At 42.1% G+C, this 15,000-nt stretch overlaps 1 protein-coding gene across 1 annotated transcript in view; it reads left to right on the top strand.

Annotated features, from left to right (window-relative positions):
- Positions 1 to 4,682: 4,682 nt before the first annotated feature.
- Positions 4,683 to 15,000, top strand: part of LOC308367515 (NACHT, LRR and PYD domains-containing protein 3-like) — a gene marked incomplete at both ends in the record, with an annotated part of 40,316 nt that continues 29,998 nt past the window's right edge. Inside the window, one exon of the mRNA XM_080841452.1 lies at positions 4,683 to 4,858. Within this exon, the coding sequence (XP_080697578.1) occupies positions 4,683 to 4,858 (176 nt within the window). The remainder of the gene's footprint in view (positions 4,859 to 15,000) is intronic.

Genomic DNA, 15,000 nt, shown 5'->3' with positions numbered 1-15,000 from the left:
CTGTTAATCGTAGCAGTTGTATTACCCTCTTTTCACAGTTGTAAAAACTAAAACAGACTAAAACTGTTTATAGCAGCGGTTGTAAAACCCTCTATGAAGTGACATTTTTCAGGTCAAAGTTGAAAGTGCAAAGGTCACTGGTCAAGTTTATGTGAGTGTTCAATGATGGACTTGGGCGTGTGGTTTCTTGTTACCATGGTTACAGTTTTCTCCCGATGCAGCAGTCAATCACAGTCTTGTTGGGTTTAGGTGGTGTCCATGTTTGCTGAACTTTCCCCTTCCTTCTCTCTACAGTCCCAGCCTCAGCTGCCTCATTCTCATCTCCAACCTCATCCTCTGTCCGTGCTCCCGCCAGATCACAATCCCACGATGCCTTGCGGCTCTCAGGAGGTGCTGCACCCCGTCCCCCTCAGAGGCTCTTACTCCTGCTGCTCCACCTCCTTCTTGCCCACGGTAGTCCAGGGCGACCCGGTCCTGCCACAGCTGGTGCTAGGCGACAGAGTGCTCTCCGTAATTCCCAAACAAGGTGCCCCATGTTTCAGAGGCAGGAAGAGCATGACAGGCCTCGACCAGGCCCACCCCCTGGAGCCACTCCTCCACAAAAGAGCTCCTGTTGGCAGCAACAGCAGCAGCAGCATCTCTATAGCACCTGCTTCTCCTGTTAGCACCAAAGCAAACGGTGACAGTCAGAAGGAGCCAAACAAGATCAAGGCCAGACGCTGCATCAAAGCTCTTCAAGATGTTGTCCTGAATACCAACGGTCGCCAGGACAACATAAACAACAATGGCCGAAACTATAACAACAGCAGACCAGCCAATGCCAAGTTCAAGCAGGAGCAGGATGTGGGGTGCTTTCTGGAACCCCTGAACGTGCTGCAGGAGGGGCAGCAGATGGAGGAGCACATCAGACAGGAGGCCCTCGGTGTCGCAGAGCAGATCAGACTCGCCAGTCTCCATGGCAACACTGCCCTCAACCGCTGTGTCAGCATCTCGGACCGCACAGGCAGCTCGGAGGACAGCCTCAGCCCTGTGGACCTCAGGACCCCACCAGAGCTGCGCTCTCTGTCCTTCCTCAGGACCCCCACTCCGCCCACGGCCCACACAGTCCCCGCCCCTCCACAGACAGCTAAATCCCTGACAACCAATAGCGGACTGTTCCGCAGTAGACTTCCCCGCCTCAAGAGGACAGCTTCCCTCAGTGGGGCCACTGCTCTGAAAGGTGGGTGGTGAAGACTGTTAGATACTCACTCTAATACACGTGCATGATCACGCACACATGCACACACACACACACACGCACACACACACACACACACACAAACACACACAGTCAAGGCAGTGTAGACAGGATGTCAAACACATTTGACCTTTGACCTCCCAGAGCAAAAGTCAGTTGAGGCCCTGGCAGGGAGGAAGGAGGGAGTGAGGAAGCAGGAGGAGGTGAGGAAGAAGAGCGTAAGAGAGGTGAAGAAGAAGAGTGTGAGGGAGGTGAGGAAGAAGAGCGTGAGAGAGGTGAGGAAGACGAGGGAGACCCAGCAGTCCAGGGAGCTCCCAGAGCTGGACAAACTGTCTCCCCTGCCCTTCCCAGAGCAGGCCCTCCAGCAGCACCTCAGGCTGCTCAGCGACGACGACTGGTGGGAACTATACCAGGCTAGGCTAGGCTAGGCTAGGCTAACATGCTTACTTACTTCATTAAAATTATAGGCTTTTAGCTCAGATACGCTAACATATTAACTTTGGGAAAAAGATTGGGCCTTATACTGGATATGCTGTGATATACAAAAGAAGTATAATGTTTCTTTAGAAAAGAAAGTTGGGGCTATTCTAACGTGTTTGACTTGGGTGAGTGATGGGCCTTAGGCAGGTAGGCAGGGCTATGGTAACTATTTATCCTAAACAAATGGTGGTCCCTTAGTGCAGATAGTCTTGGATGAGTGGTTAAGCTAGGCTGTGTGCTAAGATATTTACATTGACTGAGTATCGGGCTTTACGTAATGGAGCCTAGCTGGAGACTAACTCAGCCAAGGGCATGTACCCCCATGTTCCTGGGGTTCTGTGTGTTGCTCTGTGTTGCTGCAGGGAGAAGAAGATCGAGGCTCTGACTTCCATCAGGTCTCTGTCTCAACACCATGCTGAGCTGCTCCTGCTGCCCAGGCTGCATGACATGTGTGGCCGTCACTCGAGAGGTCAGAGGCTCTCTGCTGGAACACATCCTGGACATCCTGTTGTATTTGTTCTGTTTCAGACCGGAAATATGGAAATTAATTATGGTTGAATGAGACCCAATGCCAGTACAGAGTATTACAGTAATAGGATATACATCATTGGAATTGATGAACAGGATGTGAACCCAGCTGTAATTAACTGTATTAGTAGTATTTTAAATCAAAGTGGTTGTCTCGCTTTTCCTCCCACCCAGGTGAAGAAACTGCGCTCGATGGTGTCCCGCGCTGCCATGGTGACACTGGCCCACCTCTACGTTCACCTGGGGCGGGGCATGGACGCGGAGGCAGAGGGCACGGCCCGGGCACTGCTGCAGAAGGCAGGAAAGGCCAGAGGCTTCATCAGGCAGGACATGGAGCTGGCGCTGGGGTACATGGTGCTCAACGTCTCCCCTGGGCGCAGCATGGAAGCCCTCATCAACACAGGACTCAGGTGAGGGAAGAGAAAGGAGGGGGGAGAGAGAGAAAGAAAGAAAGAAAGAAAGAGAGAGATAGAGGGAGAGAGATATAGGAGAAAAGGAGAGAGAGAGGGCGTGAAAGAGGAGAGAGAGAGATAGAGAGAGGGAGAGAGAGAGAGAGGAAGATAGGAGAGAGAGGGAGAGAGAGACAGGTATAGAGAGAGAAAGAGAGAGATATAGATGGGGAGAGTTTATTGGTTCACCTGTCACGCCTGTGACAGGAGCTCGAGCTAAATATGAGGGCATCCCTCTCAGTGACAGTTATTTTATGAAAAAATGAAGTAACCTACAGTAATAAATTAATTATTGTAATGTTTAAAGTAGGCCTATGAGGGATTTTTTTTATAATAATCTTTGAAGGTGTGATCAAGCAAAAAGTGCACATATTAGGTCTGAGGGCAAAGGGGCAAAAACAGCACTCATCAGGCCTGAGGGCAAAAAGGGCACTTATCAGGCCTGAGGGCAGGTGTTTGAGTACCACCCAGGCCTTATCTGTGCATGTGCCTGGTTTCTTTGGTTCTCTGTCTGACTCCGGTTCTCTGCTCCTCAGGCACCATAATGTATCTGTGAAGAGGATCACTGCTCAGCACCTGGAGAGACTGGCGGAGGTAATGGGGTCGTCCCACCTCTTGTCCGGCAAAAAGGGCCTCACCGACCGATTTATCCGTGCCGTCAGCTGCCTGGCCCTCGACTGTGCACAGGAAGTCAGGTGGGAGCTATACTTCCTATTTCTAAGTCATCAACCAATCAGCTCACGGCATATAAGAAAGTATGACTGTTCAATCTTGAGGTATCCCAAAGATGTCTCCTGCAATACTGAATGAAATCCTCTCTGCATCACAACTGTTTCAAACTTTGTTTTTGTCCCAGAAAAAAACAGCAAAAAATAAATGGAAGACTAAATATTTAGGAAATACTTGTTTTTGCAAATATAATATTGTTCCATCTACTTATTGTAAATTAATGAGTGTTGAGTTTCTCATTGTAAATGTGATAAGTGTTGATGGTCTCATTGTAAATGTGATGTGTGTTGAGATTCTCATTGTAAATGTAATGTGTGTCTGAAACAGGACCCATGCCCGTAACACCCTGGCCTTCTTAGCTTCACACCCTGACCTCATCAAGACGGTGGACCGGTTTGTCCCTCAGAGAGACCACATTGCCATCAAGGACATTATCAGCAAATGCCAGTGCAGATAGGGCCAATCCATCAGTGGATCACTAACAGGACCATAGTGGGGGAAACATGTGTAGGAGTGCAGTGGTTGTGTGAAATGAGTTTCACTTTACTTCCACACAGGAATTTGGATTGTTGTAAACATCTGAGTCAGAGGAAGGAAATAATATGGATTACAAATACATAATATTCTATGGATTACAAACAAATAATATGATATGGATTACAAATAAATAATATGATATGGATTACAAATAACTGTAAGGAGAAGGATGACTCACTGCAGCTGTCTGTATGGACTCCTCTTGCGTCATTGGACATTTACAACACATTTCTAGACGTGTTTACTACAGAAATACTCATAATCTTTCAGATATCTTTACACAACAAACACAAACACACACACGTACACACATAATAAAAAAGATCTCAATCCATGCATTTATTTGTCCTCAGTGTGTTAAAGTTGTGTGAAAAATTTAACTATTTTCAACTTAACACACAATACACCTACCTGATGGGGAGAGGCACAGAGTAGGTTATGTTGTATGCACACACACACAGACACAGACACACACACACATACACACACACACACACACACACACACACACACACACACACACACACACAACACACACACACACACAACACAGTCACCTGGTGGGGTGAGGCACAGAGTAGGTAATGCCTTATACACACACACACACACACACACACTATATTGACATCCGATAATGACACATTGATAAGTATGTTATACGGAGAATTTAATGTTTTTATTTTCAATCTCGTAAACAGGCCTTGCAAGTCACAAATTCTGAAATGAAGCAAAACGTAGAGGAGGCTGCAGGTCACAGTAAGACACTCAGACCAGAGTCTGCACTACACAGCTGTGTGACCATCAAGAATGACCAGGACATGGATGATCCTGTAAACATGAGCAGCCCATCAGCACAGCACACATTCCACTCCACATTCACTGAGCCCCTCTATCCAGGGTTTGGGTTATATCATATCGGCTCCTCAGTGTCCCTGTGCCAGATCGCATGACCTCCCCATGCTGCTTGATCATCTTCATGCAGCACTGGGATGCTGATATTATGGCAATTTTGATATTACATCCTCGTGCATTTTGTGTATTTAAAAAAAATATTTTGGGAGCCTAATTGTTTCATTTTAGAGAGTTATTTAATTTGTCTGAAAATGGTGCACTGGTCTCCCTCTCCCCAGTGTGAGTGTGTTTTTGTTAAGCATAGGATTATGCTATTGTTGATGTTCTACAGTAAAATCATATACTGAATATTATTTATGTTATGATCAAAGGAATATTCTACTCATGATATTTTATACACTAGCCAGTAAGAACTGTATATTTTTTCCCCCAGAAATGAAACATCTTGTAGCAACTGATAACGTAATAACGGCCAATGACGTAATAACGGCCAATAACGTAGTAATTTAAATGTAATAAAACCAATAACGTAATAAACTGCCAATAATGTATTAAAGTTGCTGATCCAATAATGTATTAAAGTTGCTGATCCAAGTTGCTGATTACGTTATTGGCCTTGCATAAAATAAAACCTTTGAAAATGTAATAACTGAGCCAATAATGTAATAACTGATGTATCACTTCATTTTATCTTCAATATCTGGACAGAAAATGTCCCACTTAGCCTTAATATTGCATCTTGCAACAGATGCTTAAATATTCGACCTTACAGATACCCCTCCACCCTCAACCCCCCCTCAGCAGAAGGCCTTACAGGAGCAATTAAGTGTCATTTTGGATTAATGTCACTCTTAGGGTTCTATTATAGTACTCTGTGTATCCAACTCTGTGCCCATGCAGGCGCTTTGATGGAGTCTTTCTGAGTTCTGCGTTGCAGTTTTCAGTATGGTATTGCAATTCACTGCCGGAACGCTAGGGGTTGCGGGAATTATCGAATTGGCCAACACTGTGCTTGGGCCAGTCTGATCTACAAAGCGACATTAAATTGCTACTCATAGGCTTCCGTACCCATCAAACCCTGAATGTGGTCTGGGCTACTCTTTGCGCCACAGTGGACACCATGTTATCTCTTTAGACATGACCTTTACTAGAATAAATATCTCGTAAAAGCGGTCATCAGCTGTTTTATGTTATTATGAAAGACCAATTGTATGTCTATATTGGCATTCTATGCAGCAAGGATTTGTCTTTCAAGCTTCACAAAATCAACATTCTCTGTAATCATTCTATTAGAACGGTAAGGAAGAATTACAGTCTATGACTCAGATATCTAGACAACACAAATGTCATAACACATGTTGAAAACAGACTACAGATCACAGCCCAATCTCACCCTGAAGTCTGAGAGAAAATAACTAGCGTCACTTTCGAGGACGGCAGCCACCACTAGGTAAACAAAGGGTTAATGGGGAATAGTGCTGTTTGTACAAAATATAGATGTGTCTTTGTCAGTCCTTTAGGACCATGCTTACCCAGAATAGACTTCAACACACACACACACACATGCAAGTACGTGTGTACACTAATTGCTATGACCTCATGTGCAGGCCTGGCTGATCTGATTGGTTAAAATGTGTCTCAAATACACAGACATGCACACACACACACGCACACACACACTGACCTTACAGGAACTGTGATAACTGTGCGTATCCTTCCTCCCTCTCCTCATACACACACATACAATGACCCTAGAGGAACAGTGAGCACTGGATGTATGCCTCCTCCATCTCATCTCACTTCGTGGCAACCAATGTGAGTGAATACAAATTCGCCTAGCCTTGATTCCACCTCACACACCTGCACATTATTACAGGAGGCAGCACAGTGCAGAGGGGTCCTGGTGGGGGAGAGAGAGAAAGACAGAGGAAAAAAGAGAAAATTAGGAGAAAGAGAGATGGAGGGATAAAGGGAGGAGATAGATGGAGCAGGAGGGAGAGAGAGTGACAGAGAAAGTAAGAGACAGAGTGAAAGGGAGAAGAGTGAGAGAAAGAGAGAGAGAGATATGGAAGGAGAGATAAAGGGAGGAGAGAGAGAGAGAGAGGGGTGGATAGGTAGTCTCAGTAACTTTATTCAAAACGACATTATGCTACATCTTCAAATCTAATTAGAAGAGTTGATTATTGCATGTTTAGGAGGTTTACCACTTACTCTGAGTTAACTTAGCCAGGCTTGTCACTAAACTACGTTCTTTGAAAACTCCCCAGGAAGTGACATCGAAAGTAAACAGACAGTTGGTGATGAGGAAGCTGTGTTATAATCCAAAACGCAAACCGTCTCGATTTTAGGTAAGCGAAATGAATGCATAAACGGTTAATTTATTTTTCTTTTGTTAATGATTCAATTTTGCAAGTATTGTGCGTGTGAGATATTTCAGATGCATATTTGTAACTTAACTCTGATCGGCAGACATTTTGTCTCGATAAGTGTTGACAATCTGGAATGAACGCTACATTCTTCGGTTAACCTACACTTTTTAATCGACGCATTAGATACTTAGGCCTACTGTTCGAGTTACACAATTAGGAAAGTACACGGAACCCAGGCATTCACATAATACAAATTTAAAGTATCCTACTAGCTGAGACACTAATCCAATACACTTTTTCTGATAAATTGAGCAAATTGCCCCTGACGGTCCTCCAGCCGTCCGTTCTGTGCGTGAGCTCAAAAAACTCCGGTGTTCGCAGCAAGTCCTACCTATATGGGAAAGAAAGAGAGTGGTGTAACATTGTTTAGCTGTAATATGGACAACCTTTCGCCAGAATTACGGACACTATCTTTAATCCGAGTATTACTGAGAAGAGGGTATGGTGGAGAGCTGAACGCTGCTTTACCTAGAGAGTCTAGAAGGTAACCCATGTAGCTGTGTAACAAATCCCGCTTTCCATGTTCCAAACCCCAACCTAAACTGTCAACATAAATATGCTATTGTTTAATAGGTTAAACAATGTCAGCAAATCTTCAGTACACACTCATCATTTATATGGATATAAACATGTTACCTACTATAGTGACAAAAAAGAGGAAGGAAGACTAAAACTCACATGATGCCAGGATCAGCAGGTTTCACATCAAGTCACATGTTTTCCCCCATTTGTCTACAGTAGGCTTAGTGTCCAGGTTTCGCCGTAAAAGGAAACAGAGCAGAAAACTCAATAATAATTATATGAAATAAGTTCAAGTTGATATGAATCCAATGCCCAATGTGTCGTATTCATTGATAGACAGTATTTTCATTAGAAGTGTGATTTATGTGACTCGTGGTTTAATAGGGTTACAGGTTACACTATCAGTTGAGATTTATATGTTTTGGTGTGTTTGTGTGTGTGTGTGTGTGTGTGTGTGTGTGTGTGGGGGGGGGGTGTGTGTGTGTGTGTGTGTGTGTGTGTGTGTGTGTGTGTGTGGGTGTGTTTGTGTGTGTGTGTGTGTGTGTGTGTGTGTGTGTGTGTGTGTGTAAGTGTGTTTTTAGAGTGTGCATGTCTGGTGAAATCAAACTGTTGTCTTGCCTCCTTGATCAGGTTTGCATTCTTCTTAGCCTAATATCTCTGGCCTTAATATCTGAAACTAATCAGTAATGTAGGTGTGCTTCAGACAATTATGATGACAAGAATCAGGGCTTGACACTAACTTTTTGGCTTAGGAGCACTGTGCTCCTAACCCAGAAAAATTGGGAGCACCAGAAAATATCTAGGCGCACCACTATAAAAAGTTGGCCAAACGAAGTAATACTACTATTGATCAACGTTAACAACCTGGAATATCATGTTTGAACAGATTATAAAAGGAAAGGCATGACCTTGCTTAGGCCTACATTGCTTAGGCCTACATCGACTCCGAGGCCCGACTTTTCGTAATTGTAACAGGTCAGGGCCCAACAGACACTCCGCTTATTTTAGTTTATCTATATTCCATTAGGCTAATTTAATCTATAATCCATTAATTCTAATAAATAAGCGAACATCAGCACCTGCTACAGGTGGAAGCCTAGAAATTATTAAAAGAAAATCTAACTCTAGATATTGCATCAAAATTGTATTGTGCACCAAAAAACAACAAAAAATCAAACACAGAACTTAGTTGCAGTAGGCCTAGGCCTATTTGTGCACAGCAAACAAGCAAGGAAATAACACCATAATATAACCAAAAGATAGCATGCACTCAAATCAAGTGATAAAACAAGACCACTCAGCTAGGCCTAATTAGAATAGGTGACGCTTCAGACATGCAAACAAATAGGTTCAAATGATGTTCAATATAATGAATGAATAAATTGGAAAAATTATTTAAATCTGTGGCTGCAATCTATTATCAACATAAATAGCACTTCCTGGGCAGTAGTTCGAATTGGTAGCTCTTCACAGAAAGGCATGTCCTCTTGGAGAAAAACACTCCAATAATAACGCACAAAAAACAGCACTAATGCAGCTTTACTGCGCCCTGGGCTCAACCTCCATTCACAAAACCAAATATAATTTAATCAGGGTTGTATTTACGCTGAATATTAATTGTTTTGGTAGTAGTTCTTTCGCTTAAGAAACTTCTCAATTTCTCCGCTAATATCGCCACAGACTGGTCTAGTTATTTTCCTAGGGAAGTCGTGGAGTGTGGGTTGGCGACCATCTAACCTGGGACTGCTTTCTGTCGGGTGCTTTTCATTAAGGTGATCACTTAAAGACGAGCTGCTTCTGTGCTAGCTAAATTTAGCTTTCAAATGCTCCATACAACTTTAGTTTGGTCGATTGTTCCGTCATTTTGCCTCTTAAATAGAAAACTTTCCGCTCAGCTCTCCCCATCTTCCACTACCGCTTCGTTATCTCCTGTCTAAATGACTGCAGGCACGCGGCGGTTTCGTGTCGTGTCAAGGCAAACCGAAAGTAAACAGTTGCGTTAAAAAGTTGCGTTACCTGCGTTAAAATATTTAATCGCATTAAGCCCGTCAACAATAATATCATAGATTAACGCATTAACGTTGATAGTCCAAATTAATATTGTTGTCAAGTAAAAATCAGTTCTTCTTGGAAAATTAGTGGGGGGAAAAAACACCCTGAAACCCGGAATTTTTGCCTATTTCTATAGGCGCACGCGTGCGACTGTGATTTCAAATCAAGTCGCACGGCCAAAATTCCAGTCGCATGTGCGACCAGATCAGTCGCACTGGCAAGCCCTGAAGAAATACAATCAATATCATTACACTGATGAACATATCCAAGTGAAACTGGAATCTGAATCTGAATTTAGACTGGAAAGAAGGAGTAATGTCATCAGATTTCAGATTATAGACAGGACAGATGACGCATTAAACCATCAGCCACTAGATAACCGTCTCTCTCTGGGCCAGTAAATTGCTATCAGCCGCCTCCTTGCCCCTTGACAGTTTATGGGAAATGTGTGGGTGTTTCCTCTCACACTGAAATGTTCTGTGAGGGTTTGATACACGTCCTTAACATCAGCGTCTACAACACTGGAAACTGAAGTAAGATAAGAAACATTTCAATCTATTTCAGACACTTGTTGTAAAAAATGTGTACTTTAAGACAGCATACAAGAGGCAGTGGTATTACTTTACAGCAGGGGCTCGGCAAAAGGCGGACCGCGGTCCGGGTCCGGACCCAACTGACGTTGTCTCCGGACCGAGACACAATTGCAAAAAAAAAAAAAAAAAAAAATTTTTTTAAATAATTTGACCAAGCGGTTTTAACAACCCGTTAAATACGTTAAATTAACCATAACTTTATGGTAGGCTATGCTTTTGTTTAAACTTTATAATGCCAGTAGCCAATCAGATGATAGCCTACTCTACGCAGCACGGGCTCACTTTTAAAGCTACGAGCTGTGAGACTGGTGCACGCACGAGCTGCAGACAAATTGACTGAAGAAAATAGTGCGTGAGAGTTGAGAGGGAAAGAGTAAGTGCAGTTTGCGGTTGAAGATAAAGATGGCATGCTCTAAGAAGAGAAAGGTAGACAGCGAGAACCGAGCTTTCAAAGAGGAGTGGACAGACGTGTACATGTTCACTCTGTCTGCGCGCAGCTGTAAGCCTGTGTGCCTGATATGCTCTGAGACGGTGGCACTCGTCAACGTAAAACGCAACTACGATATGAAGCACAAAGAATTTGATCAAAATAACCCACTCAACTCGGCGAGCACAGAAAATACGTGATCTTATATCCCAGTATGCCCGATCTACCATCATCCTATGCTAGTCAAATAATCTATTAATGTTTCTGCTTATTATTATTACAAAGTAACAATAATTGTACTCGACTCAGTACCACTATTAACCATGTTGTCCATATTTACTTCACACATGTATAAGTTGCCTGACAGAGGAACTAGCAGAGTTCACTTGTTTTCATTGACTTTGCTATTTTGTCCAGACTAGCTTGTTTATTGTTAAGTTTATTGGATGACTATTGTCTGAGTTTGGCTACTTGGCCCATTGCAGCCAGCATAAATATGTTTTAATAGTGGTTTAAATTCACAACAGCGAAAAAACTTGGCGGCTTGAGGGCTTAGTGTTGTTAGCTGGCTGTCACCACTGACGGCAAGTTAGGATGATTTGCATGTTGCTATGCAGGGTGCTTTATTTGCATGCAGAAACCACAGTTGTGGTGAAGAGAATGGGGAGGTGAATTGCTCTTATTAGATGACTAGAGTGAACAGCCTCATTAATAAAGATACTACTAATGAATTGTGGCTTGCTGGAATTAAATGGGTTTATAATTAGATGTCAGCCATTCTAACACACTGAATGCAAACACAGGAAGTGGTTTGTCTTAGGCCTTAGTCTTAGAACTTCAAAGGCGTGTATTTCTCAGAATTGACTGTGTTGTGAGGTGTACGTGCTCAATGCAGCGTATCACAATTGCATGCTGTTTCACTCTCTACCATCTTTCGACTTGTGTGTTGGCCTGTTCACATTTATTTCAGTTTAGTTTTTTTAAACTTGGGTTTTATTTTAACCCTTACTTTGACACTATGACAAACTAGTGAGTCAAATACTTTCCTAACACAGTCAAACATCAAGCACGTGTAACACAAAACGGCAAATAAGCTACTTCAGCAGACAGTAGTAACCGGGAGTCTTAAGGCAAACATACATAACGCAGTAATATACCTATGGACCCTGGTATGGCAATAGCACAGAGCCCATTCTCCATATTAAAGGTCATTGTAGCGCATTTAAGATGTTATTTTAAGGTTAGATTACCAATCCTTACCCTAACACCTAAGACCTATATAGCTAAATACGGTTACTTTAAGGTATTAGAGTTCCTTACGTTCAGAGGCTGTTCAAAAGTTGCTCACGTTCTGAGCTTCTACAGTATTTTGGAACACACATTCCATGTTTGGTGAATTTCATAATAGTCAAGTAAATAAACATGATGCTGACGGTGAGTTGCAAGTGAGTTGCAAAAATAATCTATTAATACCGCGGGTTATAGGGTGCAAGGACAGAAGAATTGTGGTCCATTCTCCATCCATCATTAGCCTTCTCTTCGTATGAGGCACATACAGTGGGGAAAGTAAGTATTTGACCTCCTACCAATTTCGCAAGTTTGGCCACTTGCAAAGAAACGTGTGATCTAAAATTTTATTGTTAGGTGTATTTTAAGAGCGAGAAACAGAATATATAAAAAAAAAAAATCAAACTGCATTTTATAACATTTATGACTTTATTTGCATTTGATGCAAAAAATAAGTATTTGAACCCCCAAGCAAACAGCAAGAGGGCGGACTGGCCATCGGGGATACCGGGGATATCCCCGGTGGGCCGATGGCCTAAAACACCGGCCCACCACCGTCACTAACCGGCCCGCACTTTGCACCCATAGGGCCAAATCAATTTGAAAAACAGCACACGCCTGGTTTTCCCTAAGGAATTAATATTTAATTGGCACTGACTGAATATTATACTCCTACTTGCGATCTGTCGTCACACCTATGGTGACTATTTTTCAATTTTTTTTTTAAGTGTCTTCTTTTAAATGTGTTTTACGGACTTCGGAAGTTCAACGTAAGAAAATATCTCCACCTTATTAATGAACACCTGAATATTGGTTCTTACACAGCCGAAGTGTTCTCAGCTGTGCAGATTCTTAAATTTGGATTTGCATACATACACGCAACACGCCCCGCCAGGGCACGCAACCGTAGTGACGTGTGCAGTCAGCCCTGGCACCCAGTTCTACGCATGCCCTCAACCCAGTTTGAGAGGAATTGCACAGTCTCAGATGAGGCACAACTCGTCGCGGCCTCTGTCAATGTCTTCCTGAGAGCCAAGATAAGAGCCAGGGTACAACGTACACCGTAAGTTAAGGCGGCTGCTTGCTTCTGGGTTGGGGTTAATTGTTGCGCAAAATTTACTCATAGCAGTTCATGCTCCCAAAGGTTGCGCGTGTTGTCATGAGCCTGCCATTTGCTTGGCAGATAGAAAGCTGTTTCCCTAACAGAAAGTCTGAAGCTTGAAGTTCTTTTCAAACCTTTGCTTGGGTAGCACTGTTAAACTGAGCAGACATGCAGACTACATTTTAGTTATCTCATCACGTAACATTCGTTTTCTAAAAACAATCACGTAGTATAGCATGTTTTACTGTGGTAGAAAATATATGGGAAATCCTATAGACACCGCGCTAGGTATTAGGATCAATTAATTCACGTTAATGTTTTTGTATGAGCCTGACTGTTTGATTTGCTGGCTGAAAGCAAAGAAGTATTAGGCTTACCTTCTTTTGGTAACCTAACTGTTACGGTTCATTGTTTCTTAAATAAGAGGCCTGACTGCTATGCTCAACAAACTTGAAAAAAAAAAATGAATTATTAAGCCATGGTTTGACTGCACTATAGGCTGAGTCCTTGTTTACCTGAAATGTGCACTTTAGAATTGTATTTTGTACCGCCCTGTTTGGCAATGTCGTTTTTCAATAAAATAAAAAAATTGCATAAAGCAGGCCAATCCACTTTTCCATGTTGATAAGAGCATTACAATGAAAAAAAAATATGGATAAAAAATAAATGAAGGGACATTTATAATAGATACAAATCTGAGATTAATTGTGTTTAAATATTTTAATAGTTTGGCAGCACTAATTTCAGGTTATCTAATACACTTTGAGTGTACTAACTAGTGTTGGGCAAGTTACTTCAAAACTGGAATGCATTATTTATTACTTGTTACTGTCATTTTAAAGTAATTTGTTACATTACAATATTACTGTTTTTAAAATGTAAGGCATTACACTACTATTGTATTACTTGTAAGTTACTCGCACCAAAATCACTGGAAGTATGGATTTGGCAATCTTACTGTAATGAAGCTCAAGACGCTCAATTAGTGAATCACACATCCAGTGGAAGGTGATGTGGTATGCTGTGGTGATGTGCTGAACATGAAGATTGAAATATTTGGGTGCATTAGGCTACCTGCCCCATGAGAACATTTACATTGAAAAATTAATGTGTGTCAAAATATTTTTTTTCTATGGGACAGGTAGCACAGGCTAGTGCACCCCAATGTTTCAATGTTCATGTTCAGCACGCCCTTACAAAAATGCTCCACATTATATTTCAAATTTATAAAACGCATACATGTATAGGCCCTAGGCTAGATCTAAAATAAAATAAAATAAAAATCCATATGGGACAGAAACAGGCAGTGCATCACACATTTTCAATATTAACCTTCAAATTCATCTTATGGTTTATTGTATTAAACATACTTCTTGTAGACTACGTTTCATCTTAATACATTGACGTGGTTCACAATGACGTTATGTATCTGTTCTGATCTAGAACTATGTAGGTTAAACCAGATACATAGAAGGATTCTAGAAAGATAGAAAGATTCTATGGCTCTGGGCTAAACTAGTGTTTAATGATTTGTAGGTAAACTGCACTTTAACAGAAAGACGCTTTATCTTACATGTACACTGTATGGTAAAAGAGCTAAGTTAGTAACGTTACCAAGTATTTTCAGCTAACAAGCTAGCGGGTTATTCAGTGAAGAGGTGGGCTTTTAGGCGTATTTTTGATATGAATAAAAAATCCCTGTGTTCAGTTAGATATGTAGCGGAACTAGAGACTGTCAATACATTTGTTTGCTTTGATAAGAGTCTTAAGTCAAAC

Source organism: Sprattus sprattus (genome assembly GCF_963457725.1).
Source record: "Sprattus sprattus genome assembly, chromosome: 1".
NCBI classification, from domain to species: domain Eukaryota; kingdom Metazoa; phylum Chordata; class Actinopteri; order Clupeiformes; family Clupeidae; genus Sprattus; species Sprattus sprattus.
This window is presented reverse-complemented; position numbering and strand designations above follow the sequence as displayed.